The sequence below is a fragment of the Scyliorhinus torazame genome, chromosome 10 (genome assembly GCF_047496885.1).
Source record: "Scyliorhinus torazame isolate Kashiwa2021f chromosome 10, sScyTor2.1, whole genome shotgun sequence".
Lineage (NCBI taxonomy): Eukaryota > Metazoa > Chordata > Chondrichthyes > Carcharhiniformes > Scyliorhinidae > Scyliorhinus > Scyliorhinus torazame.
Genome location: NC_092716.1, coordinates 43416370 through 43433763, shown reverse-complemented (window position 1 = coordinate 43433763; position 17394 = coordinate 43416370). Strand labels below are relative to the sequence as shown.

Sequence of the window (17394 nt, the reverse complement as noted above, 5' to 3'; positions counted from 1 at the left end):
CTTTTGGCCAGTGCAGCAGCAACCCTTTTTCTCCCCCTTCCCCCCTCCCCTCCCCCCCGCTAGACCCCTGTCTAGCTTTTTTGCTCCCCCCATGTCACTCCCGTAAGTCAGCTGACGCCTGCTGACCCCGGCTTCCCCCGCTGTCCCATTGACCTCCCCGCGTGGGAGTCTCCCAATCCATATGCATTCCTTCATTCCCCTTCCCGCCTTTCTTCTAGCACGCGGGAAAACACCCCGCGCTTTCCAAAGCCCGCTCCGCCCCCTCTGGCGCAGCTCCTGTCGCAGGCCTTGTCTCTCTCCCCCAGCCCATGTAACATTTCCTGCGTGTGATTGACCCCCTATATACAACAACCATCACACATCAAACCTCAAACATCCCCCCTACCCTCATAAACCCTCAGTTGGAGTCCAACTTTTCGGCTTGTACAAAGATCCACGCCTCTTCAGGCGTTTCGAAGTAATAGTGTTGGCCCTTGTATGTGACCCACAGTCGCGCTGGCTAGAGCATTCCGAATTTCACTTCTTTCCGGTACAACGCCGCTTTGGCCCGGTTGAAACCCGCTCTCCGCTTTGCAACCTCCGTTCTCCAGTCGGGTATATTCGGATCTCTGCATTGTCCCACTTACTGCTCCGCTCCTTCTTGGCCCATCTCAGGACCCACTCTCTGTCCGTGAACCGGTGGAACCTCACCACCATCGCCCTTGGCGGCTCATTTGCCTGGGGCTTCTTCGCCAGCACCCGATGTGCCCCGTCCAACTCCAGCGGCCTCGAAGGGGCCTGCATGCCCATCATCGCCTCGAGCATCATGCTCGCGTATGCCCCGGCATCAGCCCCCTCCACTCCCTCAGGGAGACCCAGAATTCGCAGATTCTTTCTCCTCGACCTGTTCTCCAGGTCTTTGAGTCTTCCCGCCCACCTCTTGTGTAGCGCCTCGTTCTGCTCCACTCTCACTGCCAGGCCCACGAGCTCGTCCTCGTTCTGACTGACTCTTTTCTGTACCTCCTGGATCTTAGCTTCGTGGACCTTCTGGGTGATCCCGAGTCCTTCAATTGCCGAAAGCATAGGCACCAACATCTCCTTGCGCATCTCCTCGCGCTGCTCCTCGAAGCAGCGCTTGATGAACTCCTGTAGCTCCCCTTTGTCCCTGGCCACCGCCATTTTGTTTTCTTTCCCTCGCTTCTCCCATTGCTCCAGTGCCGCTCCTTTGGCCGTTACACCTCTGGTCCGTTTAAAAAGTCTATGGAAACTCCTGAAAAAGGTCTGAGAGTCAGTTCCAGACGGGACTGATTGGTGAGTTGATGAGGATGCAGACTCTGATTGGTGGGTTGATGAGGCTGTGGAGTCTGATTGGTGGGTGGATGAGGGTGCGGACTCTGATTGGTGGGTTGATGAGGCTGTGGAGTCTGATTGGTGGGTGAATGAGGGTGCGGACTCTGATTGGTGGGTTGATGAGAGTGAGGGCTCTGATTGGTGGGTTGATGAGGGTGTGGGCCCTGATTGGTGGGTTGATGAGGGTGTGGACTCTGATTGGCGGGCTGATGAGGGTGTGGTCTCTGATTGGCGGTTGATGAGGCTGTGGACTCTGATTGGCGGGTTGATGAGGGCGCGGACTCCGATTGATGGGTTGATGAGGGTGCGGACTCTGATTGGTGGGTTGATGAGGGTGTGGAGTCTGATTGGTGGGTTGATGAGGGTGCGGACTCTGATTGGTGGGTTGATGAGGGTGCGGACTCTGATTGGTGGAGCCTTGCCGGCGGGGCTTGGCCGCTGCTGCGGACTGGGGTGTAGCTGGCGTGGGGAGATACGGCGGGGCAACATGTCGCTTTGTGTTGATCCAGTGCTTCGGGCTGCCTGATTCACCCCCCTACTGTCTGATTTCTCTCCCGTTCCGTTCACACCGTAACGATGAGGTACCGTGTCCGAGCGCGTTCTGTTATGGTGATGTATCCATACAGCAGTGGTTACATTCTCGGCTGAAATGAATACAAATGATCCCCTCCCAGCCTGGGGACACAATGATGCATTTTCCTGAGCCCTGCTCCGGCCCTGGGCCCAGCTCCTCTCGCTACTATCCACTGCACTCCACTGATGGCAGCTGGAGTGATTGTGTGATCCTACATCACTCACTCAGTCTGATGTTACTTTGTTGCACAAAAATCAAAGTGGGAGGTTCACGAGTGGGAATTTGTGCATTAAAAACAATCTTCACTTGTATTTGCAGCGCAGTGTGGAGATTTCATTGTGGACTAGTTGTTATCCTAGTGCCATAGTAATTGGAGATTTGGCTGCATTCACAATTCCTTCCGATACATTTCAACCTCGTCGTTTTGTTAGCTAAACGTGTGAATCATTTCATTTGAATGAGGCAAATTGGAAATGCATTACTTTAAAACCGAATTATCAGATCGTTTGAGCCAAGTGACTTGAAGAGTAATAGACTGTTTTTGTTTCCGTGACCCGACAGGGAAGAGACGGGTGGAAAAATGCTGAACCTTGTTTTTGTGTGGCTGTAGGAATTGTATTGCCTGTTGGTGTGACAGAGTGGATGAAGTTTGAGTGTGAATGCAGGAGACTGGGGAACAGAAGACATTTTGGAGAAGAGTTTGCGCTGGTTTTATCAGCACCATCTCTGCTAAATGGGTCAAACCATCGCGCGGAAGATGAGGGCAATTTAAACAATGGCATAAAGTGTAAATCAACTTTCTATTATCTTTAACCCTGGTTTGAAAATGTTACCAGAAGCAACCACACACACAAACTTCTTTTGTTTTTGTTTGAAGGAGGTCTTCGAACTTAGTTGGGTTTCTTCACGCATTTAGAAATATTTCATTTGCTGAGAAACTGACTGACGTACATCAGTGGAACAAGTACATTGTTCAGACACGCCTTTTACAAAAATGCATATTTTTTGTTGTAACCCATTTTCATCTGTATTGATAAAACTGCACTTTTAAGCACACCAGTTAATATTAATGCAAAGAGCCCAATGTGCTCTCTCTCTTATGGTTGGCCAACTGTGTTGATTTGAAATATTTTGTTTGTGATTATACTATTGCATTTTAGCAGTTTCCTGAATTTCGACCGACTAAATGCAATTTGGAGTGCAATTTGTGCCCAATTCCTTGATTGCCCAAAAATTGGAAATGTGCTCCTTTTGTTTTTATACAGAAGAATGACAGTGTGTAGTAGGCAGTACCAGGATTGGTGATTGAAGAGGGAGCATGTCAATATTTAAGTTTCAGTTGGATAGAGGGTTGAAGGAAAGGGCAGTAATGGGATAAGGGGACATAGGTTGAGGATATAGGATTTGGACCATTCATCCCTTTGAAACTGCTCTGCCAGTCAAAAATATCATGGTAATTTGGTTGTGGTCTCAGTTCCACGTTGCTGTCTGCTTTCTCTTATCCCCCCCCCCCCCCCCCCCCCATAACGCATAATTCACTCGTCAATCAAAGATCTGGCCATCTCTACCTTGAATAAATTGAACGACTCAGCCTACACTGCTCTCTGGGGAAGGGAATTCCTCCTACGAACAACCCTCGGTGGGAAAACAAATCTCATCTCCACCTTAAACGATCGCCACCTTTCTCCCACAAGTGGAAACATCCTCCTGCTATCAAAGCCTTCAGGATCTTCTGTGCTTCAATAAGATCATCTCTCGTTCTAAATTCCAGTGGGTATAGGACCAACCTGTTCAAGCTTCATAAAATAAGCCCCTCATCCCAGGAATAAGTCGAGTGAACCTTCTCTGAACTATTCTAATGCAATTATATATTTTCTCAAATAAGGAGACCAAAATTGTACACCGCATTCCAGGTGTGGTCTCACCTAGCCCCCAGTCCAGCTGCAACAAAACTTCCCCACTGTTATAAAAGTAAAATATTGTGGGATGCTGGAATTTGAAAGAAAAACAGAAAATGCTGGGGAAACCCAGCAGGCCTGACTATCGGTGGAGAGAGGAAGAGTGTATGGGCAGCACGGTAGCACAAGTGATTAGCGCTGTGGCTTCACAGCGCCAGGGTCCCAGGTTCGATTCCCTGCTGGGTCACTGTCTGTGCAGAGTCTGCACGTTCTCCCCGTGTCAGCGTTGGTTTCCTCCGGGTGCAGTCCAAAGATGTGCAGGTTAGGTAGATTGGCCATGATAAATTGCCCTTAGTGACCAAAAAAGGTTAGGAGGTTATATTGGGTTACGCGGATAGGGTGGAAGTGAGGGCTTAAGTGGGTCGGTGCAGATTCCTTCTGCACTATATGTTCTATGTATACAGACTCAAAAGATGAACCCTGTTTTATCTCTCCACCAATGCCGGCAGACCTGCTGAGAGTTTTCCAGTATTTTCTGTTTTATATTCCATTCCCCTTGCAATAAGAGCCAGCATTTCATTTGCCCTCTGGTTGGGCTGGGTGGTTACTGTGTTGCCATTTTAATGTAATATATGAAATAACAATATATTCAACATTTCAAAATTTACTGGTCATAGCAACTGTTGCACTTTTGGTATCAGCTTTGTTCTAGTGGCAGACATGCCAACCCCACCATCTCATAACAATCAGGAGATTTGGCATAAATATCATGAACTGGTTTTGTTTCAAACATAGACAAATATAGACAGATGATTCAAAAAACTCATTAGAGGTTTATTTAATCTCTGACAGCTCAGAAATCCATATTACTGCATCTGAAAATGTTTGCGTATCCTACCTGCTATCAGTCATGCATTCAGTCGCAACAGATAAAGGACTTTGTTTCTCACTGTGGTATCACTGGTTTGTGGATTTGGTGAATAATGTAGGGTTATGATTATATTCTATTTTGATTGACAATTCTGTACTCAGAAACTTTCTAAAGCTGGGCTTTTCTCTAATTGCCCCATGCTGTCTGTTTCCTACCCTTTTCCTGCTCCTTGTAAAGTTTTCTGCTCACAGCTATTGTATTCAACAATGTGGATGCTGCAATCATCTGGGAACCATGTCCCCAACAAATGACCTCAGTGCACTTTGGGAGAAGGGTCTCCTAGACGGCCTGAACTGGAGAGTGCATGTGTTTTACTGGTATAGTCAAGTTGCCACTTGGAGTGGGCGAGTGGCTGTTGCCTGGTCCAGTGCTGGAACTGGTGGTCTCTTGCCGTGTGGTAAAGTTAATTCTGTTTGCTGCAGTTCTATGTTAGTATGTCAGTTTTTTGCTGCTTCAGGTCCTTGGTGCAGTGGAGAGCCTCCTTCGGCGGTACTGGTAGTTTTGAAGGATTGCTGGCATAATTCATCCAGGAGAGTAGCAGCCTACAAATGGTGCATTTACAAGAATGCCTGTGAAAAGTCATGAGATTTGAGGTCCCATTGTGAGATCATTAAATGAGGCTGAATTCGTCCTGTGATTAATTCATAAGAGTTGGCATGTTAGTGGTAGTTGTTGAAGAAAATAATAGTCAGCACTTCGCGTTTTCGCCAAAGGTCCTTTATTTAACACGTGGGGGGATTAGATAGACCAAAGTCATTCCAAATGTCCCCCTTCTACAGAGGTAAGGCAAGCAATTTATATGTTACAGTAAGCAATATCTAGGACAAAATGCATTCTTTAGATTAGCAAAAAGACAGAAACGCGAGCAGGCCGGAGTTAGAGTTTAATACCAGGCCTTGAGTTCCTCGCCTGAGAAAAATAATAATTGTCTGCTGTCAGCAAAACAGTGTGCAGCTGTATGCTTGTTTACATTGTATGACCTGACTGTTTCATACAGAACCTCTTGACTAAAAATAAGGCTACATATCCATCATGCTTTGCCAAGTGCCTATTTCCATGAAATATAGTCAAGCAGCCGGTTAAAATGAATACAGAGTATTAAGGCAGCTAATCAGCCAACTAAAGTCCCTTCTACAGTAGTAGCACACTCGCTTCGAGTCTGAAGGTTGTGGATATAAACCCTACCCTATTCCGCAGCCCCTCAAATTGATGTGGTGGAAAAGACATTTCTATATAACCATTTCTGTCCTAACCATTGAAAGTGACCTTTTTCCAGCTACCATGTTCCATCATTTCAGAATTTTAATCAAATTTAACAAATCATGCCATCCCATAATTTGTTTTTATTTTTGACAAAAGCAATCCCAATTTTTCAAGTATTTTTCATATTGATATTTCCTCAGACCAAACAGTGAATCTGTGCTGCGTCCTCGTTATTGTTTCAATATTCTTCCTTTAGTATGGAGTCCAAAACTGTACACAAGGCTCCAACTGATCTTCATTGGAAATATGTCATCAGATCTGATTTTATGTTCTACTCCTCTTTCCAAGAAGCCCAATATTTACTTTGGTCTTGATGGTCTTATCACTTGAGTTGCTGCTCCTCTTGTCTTATGAATCTGATTGCCCAAATCCTTCTGTTGTCTTCTCTTATCACCCAGATTTTCACCAATCAACGTATAATTGTTTTTACTTTTGAATTCAACCTGCCACTTTAAATACCCATTCCTCCATCTTGGCCTTTGGTCTTCAGAATTCTTGACTTATTGTATCATCTGCGTTTATTTGGATATCACTAGCACAATGTCCAGTATTTCCTCCCACTTCTTCTGACAGGATCCATAGATAATCCTGTCAGATCCTGGCATATTGTCTTCCTTCAGCGTAATTAACTTCTGTAATGCTTTCCTTTTATTGCAATAACACTTGTCTTCTTTTGAACTAATTCAGGAGTTGAATCATTCTCTCCGTATCTATTCCATTTACCATTTAACCCATTCGTAATTTTAAAGATCTCTTATCAGGACAAAACCCCAAAACCTGTGAAGCCTTTCAAGCAATGCAAAGCATCATGAGTTAGGAGTTAGCAGAGATATACTAATCAAATACTGTCTTAAAGCACTTTCAAGTTTCAATCCTGGTTATGTGTAGACCTTTCATGTTGCACCTGTTTGATAATTGTCTTCATGGATAAATGCATAATATATAAAAGTTCAATGTCATGACTGTGCAGTTCGTTTTGGAGGACAATAACTATTTGGGTGGTGATATGTTCAGACGTGTACAGTAAAGGCAAACAAGCTCTTGCTGAATCTGACCTACCCAGCAGCAACTTTGCACCTTTGTTCCTTGCTTACATCTTGTACACTTATCAGGGGAACACTGTACTATGCAATGCAGTGAGACTAAGGAAGTTAGGAACTAGGTTTACGTTACTAAAGTCTTCTGTTGATGTGCATTTGCCAAATTTAAGTCTCTAATGTCCCAGAATTAATATTTTTTTGTCTGCCCCTGAAAAAGTGCTTTTGCCTCCTCCGAGTACACATACTTTTGAGGGGTTGTTTTTATTCCCCTTTTACCTCTTGCCTCTGCCACCCAGCCTCTATCCCCATCACCTCACTGAGGCAGTGGTAGGTTCCGGAGAAACCTCATCCATTTTTGCCAATGTCAAGTTACACCCAAATTTCCTCCCAATCACACTACAATACGCAGAAACTTACTCTTGGGGTCAATGACCTGCTGAATGCTATATTTCTTTGAGTTTTAAAGTTTCAACTCATTTCACCAAACTTCCAATGCGATCCATACAGTTGGCATAAAAATGTGTTCAAGAGAAACAATACATGGCCTTATTAAACATAAAGAATAAAGATGCTAGAGAAATGGTTTTCTTAAAGTCTGGTTGCAATGTTGAGACATCTTCCAATTCTCCCTCTTCTGTGCTGCCCCTGTCCTCTGCTCTAGCTGTGTCCCCATAAAGATATGGCTGACATTCTAAATTGCATTTTCTTTTAGTACACCAATAAACTTGCCTTTTTTCTTTAGTACAGATCCTCTCCATTTGAATTATTTTAATTTTAAATCCCGTATTTGTATCTATGTTGACTTCAGGGTTTTGCCAGCCTAAACCTTTTCTTTCTTCGTGTATGAGGATGTTGTTGACCTGAGTTGAATTATAAAATGTCCAAAATCGACGATGGTTTGCATATGATGGACTATTGTGAAACACCAGAACGTTGCCTGGTATGGAGGGAAGATCTTATGAGGGAAGGCTGAGGGACTTGAGGCTGTTTTCGTTAGAAGAAGGTTAAGAGGTGACTTAATTGAGGCGACTTAATTGAGGCATACAAGATGATCAGAGGATTAGATAGGGTGGACAGTGAGAGCCTTTTTCCTCGGATGGTGATGTCCAGCACGAGGGGACATAACTTTATAGGACAGATGCCAGAGATAGGTTCTTTACTCTGAGAGAAGTAAGGGCATGAAATGCCCCGCCTGCAACAGTAGTGGACTCGCCAACACTAAGGACGTTCAAATGCTCATTGGATAGACATATGGACAATAAGGGAATAGTGTAGATGGGCTTTAGAGTGGTTTCACAGGTCGGCGCAACATCGAGGGCCGAAGGGCCTGTACTGCACTGTAATGTTCTATGTTCCATCTGTCCGGTAAATGAAAACTAGTCCATTAGTCGGACCACATGGTCCATGCCAACTACTGAGGCAAATGCTGCTTGACTTCATCTAAATATTATTTAGTGTCAGTTGTGGTTCTGTTGGTAGCACGATGGCCTCTGAGGTAGTAGTTTAAAAAAATATATATATTAAAGTTTTTTAACACAATGTTTCTCCCTTACAAACAATAACCCCCCTCGTAACAAAAAAAAAACGAGAAATCGCGCAGAGCAAGATATATACATGACAAAATGATATATTTACACAGCTTTGTACACTGGCCCTCACCCGTACATGCCAGTTTCCCCAACCCTTCATGTTATCTCTTGCTCATCCACCCAGGCAGTCCCCCCTCCCAGGACATGTCCCCCCCCCCCCCCCCCCCCCCCCCCCCCCCCAAGGTTGCTGCTGCTGCTGACCGACCTTCCTCTAACGCTCCGCGAGATAGTCTAGGAACGGTTGCCACCGCCTGTAGAACCCCTGCGCAGACCCTCTCAAGGCGAACTTAATCCTCTCCAACTTTATGAACCCAGCCATATCATTTATCCAGGCCTCCAGGCTGGGGGGCTTCGCCTCCTTCCACATTAGCAAGATCCTTCGCCGGGCTACTAGGGACGCAAAGGCCAGAATGCCGGCCTCTTCGCCTCCTGCACTCCCGGCTCGTCCACTACTCCAAATATTGCTAGCCCCCAGCTTGGTTTGACCCGGACTTTTACCACCTGAGATATTGCTCCCGCCACTCCTCTCCAGAACCCCTCCAGTGCCGGGCATGACCAGAACATATGGACATGGTTCACCGGGCTCCCTGAGCACCTTCCACATCTGTCCTCTACCCCAAAGAACCTACTCAACCTCGCCCCCGTCAAGTGCGCTTTGTGGATCACCTTAAATTGTATCAGGTTGAGCCTGGCACACGAGGAGGAGGAATAACCCTACGTAGGGCATCAGCCCACAGACCTTCCTCGATCTCCTCCCCCAGTTCCTCCTCCCATTTACCCTTCAACTCTTCTACCAGCGCTTCCCCCTCTTCTTTCAACTCCTGGTGTATTTCCGACATCTTGCCCTCCCCGACCCATACACCCGAGATCACCCTATCTTGAACTTCTTGTGCCGGGAGCAACGGGAATTCCCTCACCTGTCGCCTCACGAAAGCCCTCACCTGCATATATCTAAAGGCATTTCCCGGGGGTCTGAGGTAGTAGTTTGTGGGCTCAGAGTCATACTCCAGAATTTGAGCTCAATAAATAAGACTGGGTGCTGTTGTCCAGCATAATCAAAGATCCCTCCCACCCGGCTTACTCACTCTTCCAACTTCTTCCATCGGGCAGGAGATACAGAAGTCTGAGAACACGCACGAACAGACTCAAAAACAGCTTCTTCCCCACTGTCGCCAGACTCCTAAATGACCCTCTTATGGACTGACTTCATTAACACTACACCCTGTATGCTTCATCCGATGCCTGTGCTTATGTAGTTACATTGTATATGTTGTGTTGCCCTATTATGTATTTTCTTTTATTCCTTTTCTTCCCATGTACTTAATGATCTGTTAAGCTGCTCGCAGAAAAATACTTTTCACTGTACCTCGGTACACGTGACAATAAACAAATCCAATCCAATCCAAGTATGGTCAGACTGCTGCACTGTCGAAGGTGCTGTCTTTCAGTTGAGATTCCAAACTGAGCTTTCCTGCTCGGGTGGATGTTAAAAGGTCCCATGGTGACTTCCGGGTGCGGCGATGACCAGCTAAGTTGCACGTTTCGGCAGCTCCCGGTGGAACCGACTTTTGGGCTCTTAATAGGAGCCCCAGTGGCAATTTTAACGGCTAAAAACACTGTGCGGTCAACCAGAAGGGAATCCCGCCTGGACATGGATGGAAAAAGGAGAGGAAAGCGGCCGGATTGCGGAGGATCCTCTAGAGCAGCGGCAAGGAAGGCAAGCACAAAGCAAGATGGCGTCGGAAGGTGGCCGTTTAGTATGGGGCCCTGACCAACAAGAGTTCCTGCGGTGCTGTGTGGAAGAACTAAAAAAGGAGATGAAGAAGGAGCTGCTGGCCCTGATATTACAGGCGATTGAAGGGCTAAAGGAGGAGCAAAAGACCCAGGAGCAGGAGCTTCGGGTCGTGAAGGCAAAGGCTGCTGAGAATGAGGACGACATACAGGGCCTGGTGGTGAAGACAGAGATGCACGAGGCACAACACAAAAGGTGTGTGGAAAGGCTGGAGGTGCTGGAGAATAATGCGAGGAGGAAGAATTTAAGGATTCTTGGTCTTCCCGAAGGCGCAGAAGGGGCGGACGTCGGGGCATATGTGAGCATGATGCTTCACTCGTTAATGGGATCGGAGGCCCCGACGGGCCCTTTTGGAGGTGGAGGGAGCTTATCGAGTTTTGGCGCGAAGACCGAGGGCTGGAGAAATACCTCGAGCTATAGTGGTGAGATTTCTCCGCTATAATGACAGAGAGATGGTCCTCAGATGGGCGAAGAAAACTCGGAGCAGTAGGTGGGAGAACGCGGTGATCCGCGTATATCAAGATTGGAGTGCGGAGGTGGCGTGAAGGAGGGCAAGTTTTAATCGGGCTAAGGCGGTGCTTCCCAAAAGGAAGGTCAAATTTGGAATGTTGCAGCCGGCAAGACTGTGGGTCACACACCAAGGGAAGCACCACTACTTTGAGACGGCAGAAGAGGCGTGGACATTTATTGTGGAGGAGAAGCTGGAATAGGCGGGCCAGAAAAAGAACGTTTGGGACAAAGTGGTGGGGTGTTTACGTGGGCGAAGGGGGGGGGGGGGGAAAGGGGGAAGGGACGATCTTTCAAGTTGTTAATCTTGCGGCCCTGTAACTTTTCTCTCTTCCCCATGTTGTGGGGGAGGGGGGGGGAGAGGGAGGATGAGGAACTGTGGGCGCCGGCCATTAGGGGTGGGGCCAAGTGGGAAACGCGGGCTTTGTTCCCGCGCTATGGTAATCATGGCGGGAGCAGGGAAGCAGGAAGGAGGGGGCCTCGCACAGTGGGGACCGAGGTCACGGGGGGAAGCCGAGGTCAGCCAGAGTTTGCTGACTTCTGGGAGCAACTTGGGGGGTGCAATTACGCTAGAAAGGGATCTAGCGGGGGAGGGGGGGGGGTTAACTGGGTTGCTGCTGCTGGGGAGAAGGGGGAGCTGGTACGGGGTGGGGTGGTCGAGGTGGGAGGGCATCGTCGGGGGGAGATACGGCTATGTGGGAACCGGGTGAGGAGCTGGATTAAAAAAGGGGATGGCTAGTCGACAAGGGGGGGTAAAGAGCCCCCCAACCCGGCTGATCACGTGGAATGTGAGAGGGCTGAACGGGCCGATTAAAAGGGCACGGGTACTCGCACACCTAAAGAAATTAAAGGCAGATGTGGTTATGTTGCAGGAGATGCATTTGAAACTGATAGACCAGATCAGACTACGCAAAGGATGGGTGGGGCAGGTGATTCATTCGGGGTTTGACGCAAAGAACAGGGGGGTGGCTATATTAGTGGGGAAACGGGTACTGTTTGAAGCCAAGACCATAGTGGCGGATAGTGGGGGTAGATACGTGATGGTGAGTGGCAGATTGCAAGGGGAGGCGGTGGTTCTAGTGAACGTATATGCCCCGAACTGGGATGATGCAAATTTTATGAGGCATATGTTGGGACGTATCCCGGACCTAGAGGCGGGAAAGTTGGTAATGGGGGGAGACTTCAATACGGTGCTGGACCCAGGGCTGGACAGATCGAGGTCCAGGACCGGGAGGAGGCCGGCTGCAGCTAGGGTGCTCAAGGACTTTATGGAGCAGATGGGAGGAGTAGACCCCTGGAGATTTAGCAGGCCTAGGAGTAAGGAGTTTTCGTTTTTCTCCTATGTCCATAAAGTATATTCACGGATAGACTTTTTTGTTTTGGGAAGGGCATTGATCCCGAAGGTGACAGGGACGGAGTACACGGCAATAGCCATCTCGGACCACGCTCCACATTGGGTGGACCTGGAGATAGGGGAGGAAAAAGAACAGCACCCACCCTGGAGAATGGACATGGGATTATTGGCGGATGAGGGGGTATGTTTAAGGGTGAGGGGGTGTATTGAAAGGTACTTGGAGCTTAATGACAATGGGGAGGTTCAGGTGGGAGTGGTCTGGGAGGCGTTGAAGGCAGTGGTTAGAGGGGAGCTGATATCTATCAGGGCACATAAAGGAAAGCATGAGGGTAGGGAAAGGGAGCGGTTGCTGAAAGAACTTTTGAGGGTGGACAGACAATATGCGGAGGCTCCGGAGGAGGGACTGTACAGGGAAAGGCAAAGGCTACATGTAGAATTTGACTTGTTGACTACGGGTAATGCAGAAGCACAATGGAGGAGGGCACAGGGTGTACAGTACGAATATGGAGAGAAGGCGAGCCGGTTGCTGGCCCACCAACTGAGGAAGAGGGGAGCAGCGAGGGAGATGGGGGGGGTGAGAGATGAGGAGGGAGAGATGGAGAGAGTGAATGGGGTGTTCAAGGCATTCGACGAAAGATTATATAAAGCTCAGCCCCTGGAAGGGAAGGAGAGAATGATGTGCTTTCTGGATCAGCTGGAATTCCCTAAGGTGGAGGAGCAGGAGAGGGCGGAACTGGGAGCACAGATTGAGATGGAGGAGGTAGTGAAAGGGATTGGGAGCATGCAGGCGGGGAAGACCCCCGGGACCAGACGGATTCCCGGTGGAATTTTATAGGAAGTATGTGGACTTGCTGGCCCCGCTTCTGACGAGAACCTTTAATGAGGCTAGGGTAAGGGGGCAGCTGCCCCCGACTATGTCAGAGGCAACGATATCGCTCCTCCTAAAGAAGGAAAAAGACCCGCTGCAATGCGGGTCCTTTAGGCCCATTTCCCTTTTAAACGTGGATGCTAAGATTCTGGCCAAGGTGATGGCAACGAGGATAGAGGACTGTGTCCCGGGGGTGGTTCATGAGGACCAAACTGGGTTTGTGAAGGGGAGACAGCTGAACACGAACATACGGAGGTTGCTAGGGGTAATGATGATGCCCCCGCCAGAGAGGGAAGCGGAGATAGTGGTGGCGATGGATGCCGAGAAAGCATTTGATAGAATGGAGTGGGATTATCTGTGGGAGGTGCTGAGAAGATTTGGCTTTGGAGATGGGTATATCGGATGGGTACAGTTGCTGTATAGGGCACCGATGGCGAGTGTGGTTACAAATGGATGGGGGTCTGATTATTTCCGGCTTTATAGAGGGACGAGGCAGGGGTGTCCCCTGTCTCCGTTATTGTTTGCACTGGCGATTGAGCCCCTGGCCATAGCACTGAGGGGTTCCAGGAAGTGGAGGGGAGTGTTTAGGGGAGGAGAAGAACACCGGGTATCTTTGTATGCGGATGATTTGTTGTTGTATGTTGCGGACCCAGTGGAGGGGATGCCAGAGATAATGCGGATACTTGGGGAGTTTGGAGATTTTTCGGGGTATAAATTGAACATGGGGAAAAGTGAGTTGTTTGTGGTGCATCCGGGGGAGCAGAGCAGGGAAATAGAGGATTTACTGCTGAGGAAGGTAACAAGAGATTTCCGGTACTTGGGGATTCAGATAGCCAAGAATTGGGGAACCTTACACCGGCTTAATTTAACACGATTGGTGGAACAGATGGAGGAGGATTTCAAGAGATGGGACATGGTGTCCCTGTCACTGGCAGGTCGGGTGCAGGCGGTTAAAATGGTGGTTCTCCCGAGATTCCTCTTTGTGTTTAAGTGCGTCCCGGCGATGGTCACGAAGGCTTTTTTTAAGAGAATCGAGAAAAGTATTATGAGTTTTGTGTGGGCCGGGAAGACCCCGAGTGTGAGGAGGGGGTTCTTGCAGCGTAGTAGAGATAGCGGGGGGCTGGCACTACCGAGCCTAAACGATTATTATTGGCCCCCAATATTTCAATGGTGTGTAAGTGGATGGGAGAAGGGGAGGGAGCGGCGTGGAACAGATTGGAGAGGGCGTCCTGCAAGGGAACCAGCCTACAAGCCATGGTGATGGCACCGTTGCCGTTCTCACCGAAGAAATACACCACAAGCCCAGTGGTGGTTGCGACACTAAAGATTTGGGGGCAGTGGAGACGGCATAGGAGAGGAACGGGAGCCTCGGTGCGGTCCCCGATAAGAAATAACCATAGGTTTGTTCCGGGGAGAATGGATGGGGGATTTCGAGTATGGGAAAGAGCTGGGGTGACGCAACTGAGAGATCTGTTCTTGGATGGGACGTTTGCAAGTATGGGAGAGCTGACGGAAAAGTATGGGTTGCCCCAAGGGAATGCGTTTAGGTATATGCAACTGAGGGCGTTTGCGAGGCAACAGGTGAGGGAATTCCCGCAGCTTCCGACGCAGGAGGTGCAAGACAGAGTGATCTCAGAGACATGGGTGGGGGATGGTAGGGTGTCGGATATATATAGGGAATTGAGGGACGAGGGGGAGATCATGACAGAGGAGCTGAAAGGGAAATGGGAGGAAGAGTTGGGGGAAGAGATCAAAGAGGGGCTATGGGCTGATGCCCTACGTAGGGTAAACTCGTCGTCCTCGTGTGCCAGGCTAAGCTTGATACAATTTAAGGTTTTACACAGGGCGCATATGACTGGAGCACGGCTCAGTAAATTTTACGGGGTAGAGTATAGGTGTGGGAGATGCTCGAGAAGCCCAGCGAACCACACCCACATGTTCTGGTCATGTCCAAAACTACATGGGTTTTGGGTGGGAGTGGCGAAGGTGGTGGGGGTCCGGGTCGAGCCAGGCTGGGGGTTGGCTATATTCGGGGTTGCAGAAGAGCCGGGAGTACAGGAGGTGAGAGAGGCTGATGTTTTGGCCTTTGCGTCCCTAGTAGCCCGGTGCAGGATATTGCTTATGTGGAAGGAAGCCAAACCCCCGGGCGTGGAGACCTGGATAAACGACATGGCAGGGTTTATAAAGTTAGAACGGATCAAGTTCGTATTAAGGGGTTCGGCTCAAGGGTTCACCAGGCGGTGGCAGCCGTTCGTTAACTACCTCACAGAACGATAGAGGGAATGGAAAAGAAAGAAGACAACAGCAGCAACCCAGGGGGGAGGGTTGGGGGGGGGGGGGGGGCGGGGAGGTGGGGGGGAAGGATCCGGGCGGGCTCTCCGGGATGTCATTGTATATGTATAGGCATTTGTTATAGGTAATATATATTGGACTGTTGGATTGTATCTTTGGAGAGTAACTATTTTTGATAAGGCAGTTGCCATTTAGTTTTTGTTTTTGTTTATATATTATTTATTTACTTGTTTAAAACTGGCCACTGTTATTTATATTGCTTTATTGTTGTTTAAAAGAAAAACTATGTACTGTTATGTTTGGCCAAAAAATCTTGAATAAAATATATTTTTTAAAAAGGTCCCATGGTGCAATTCTGAGGAATTCTGCCTGATCAACCTTCTTTAGCAAAAACATTCTGAGCTCCTAAAAACTCTTCTTGTACTTTTATTTGTGTCTAGCCTCCTAACCATGTATAGTCCTAGTGTTTTGTTTATAAACTAATTTTCGCAAGGGTGCCACTCTTGCTGGGTAAATGATTGCTCTCAACCTCTTGTCCTGTGAGGATGATTACAATTGTCTTATCTTTCAGCATGCTTCAGCTTATAAAGGCCTCATTGTTTTGCTTTTGATGGGAAATAAAGTTGTATGGTCGGAGAATACAGTAGAACAGAGGATTGCCTTCATTGTTAACCCATGCATCCTCATTGTCGAGCCACACGTTTTAATCTTAATTTGGTGATTCTGCTGACAGCTTAAATGCACATGGTCACCCTCTTGCATAAATTCTGGTCTAACACCAAGGTAAATAATGTTTTAATTTCTGCTGCTTTAATTTCTCATTGCTGCTAAAATTAATTCATTTTTCACTTACTATCTGAGGGATATAAGTATTGAAAAAAAATTCACGTCAATGGAATATGTAGCATTTTCAAATTATTCTACCTATTCAGGTCAGACTGACATGGAATACGATGAAAAACTGGCACGATTTCGACAAGGTCATCTCAATCCCTTCAATAAAGGTCCAGGTGAAAAGGTGGAGAAAGTTGGCGAGGAAGAGGGTGATCTGTCAGTAAAAGGTCAGAGCACTGAACATTAGATCTAGATGGTGGTGCCATTTTGTTTAAAGAACAAAGAACAAAGAAAATTACAGCACAGGAACAGGCCCTTCTGCCCTCCCAGCCTGCGCCAATCCAGATCCTTTATCTAACCTGTCCTCTATTTTCCAAGGATCTACTTCCCTCTGTTCCCCGCCTGTTTCATATATCTGTCCAGATGCATCTTGAATGATGCTATCGTGCCACCTCCGCTGGCAAAGCGTTCCAGGCACCCCACCACCCTCTGCGTAAAAAAACTTTCCACGCACATCTCCCTTAAACTTTCCCCCTCTCACCTTGAAATCGTGACCCCTTGTAATTGACACCCCCACTCTTGGAAAAAGCTTGTTGCTATCCACCCTGTCCATACCTCTCATAATTTTGTAGACCTCAATCAGGTCCCCCCTCAACCTCTGTTTTTCCAACGAAAACAATCCTATCTGCTCAACCTTTCTTCATAGCCAGCACCCTCTATACCAGGCAACATCCTGGTGAACCTCCTCTGCACCCTCTCCAAAGCATCCATGTTGTTCTGGTAATATGGCGACCAGAACTGCACGCAGTACTTCAAATGTGGCCTAACCAAACTCCTATACAACTGTAACATGACCTGCCGACTCTTGTACTCAATACTCCGTCCGATGAAGGCAAGCATGCTGTATGCCTTCTTGACCACTCTATCGACCTGCGTTGCCACCTTCAGGGTACAATGGACCTGAACTCCCAGATCTCTCTGTACATCAATTTTCCCAGGACTCTTCCATTGACCGTATAGTCCGCTCTTGAATTAGATCTTCCAAAATGCATCACCTCGCATTTGCCTGGATTGAACTCCATCTGCCATTTCTCTGCTCAACTCTCCAATCTATCTATATTTT

The 17394-nt window shown here is 47.8% G+C and overlaps 1 protein-coding gene across 3 annotated transcripts in view; it reads left to right on the top strand.

Moving 5' to 3' along the window:
- Positions 1-1762: 1762 nt before the first annotated feature.
- def8 (differentially expressed in FDCP 8 homolog) overlaps positions 1763-17394 on the top strand; it is a 47830-nt gene continuing 32198 nt past the window's right edge. For 2 of the 3 annotated variants that reach the window (XM_072518035.1, XM_072518037.1), the window contains exons 1-2: positions 1763-1910; positions 16370-16498. In XM_072518035.1, the coding sequence (XP_072374136.1) occupies positions 16381-16498 (118 nt within the window). In that variant the 5' untranslated portion in view covers positions 1763-1910; positions 16370-16380. Of the gene's footprint in view, positions 1911-16008; positions 16221-16369; positions 16499-17394 lie in introns of all 3 variants that reach the window. The other variant, XM_072518036.1, reaches the window with a different exon arrangement.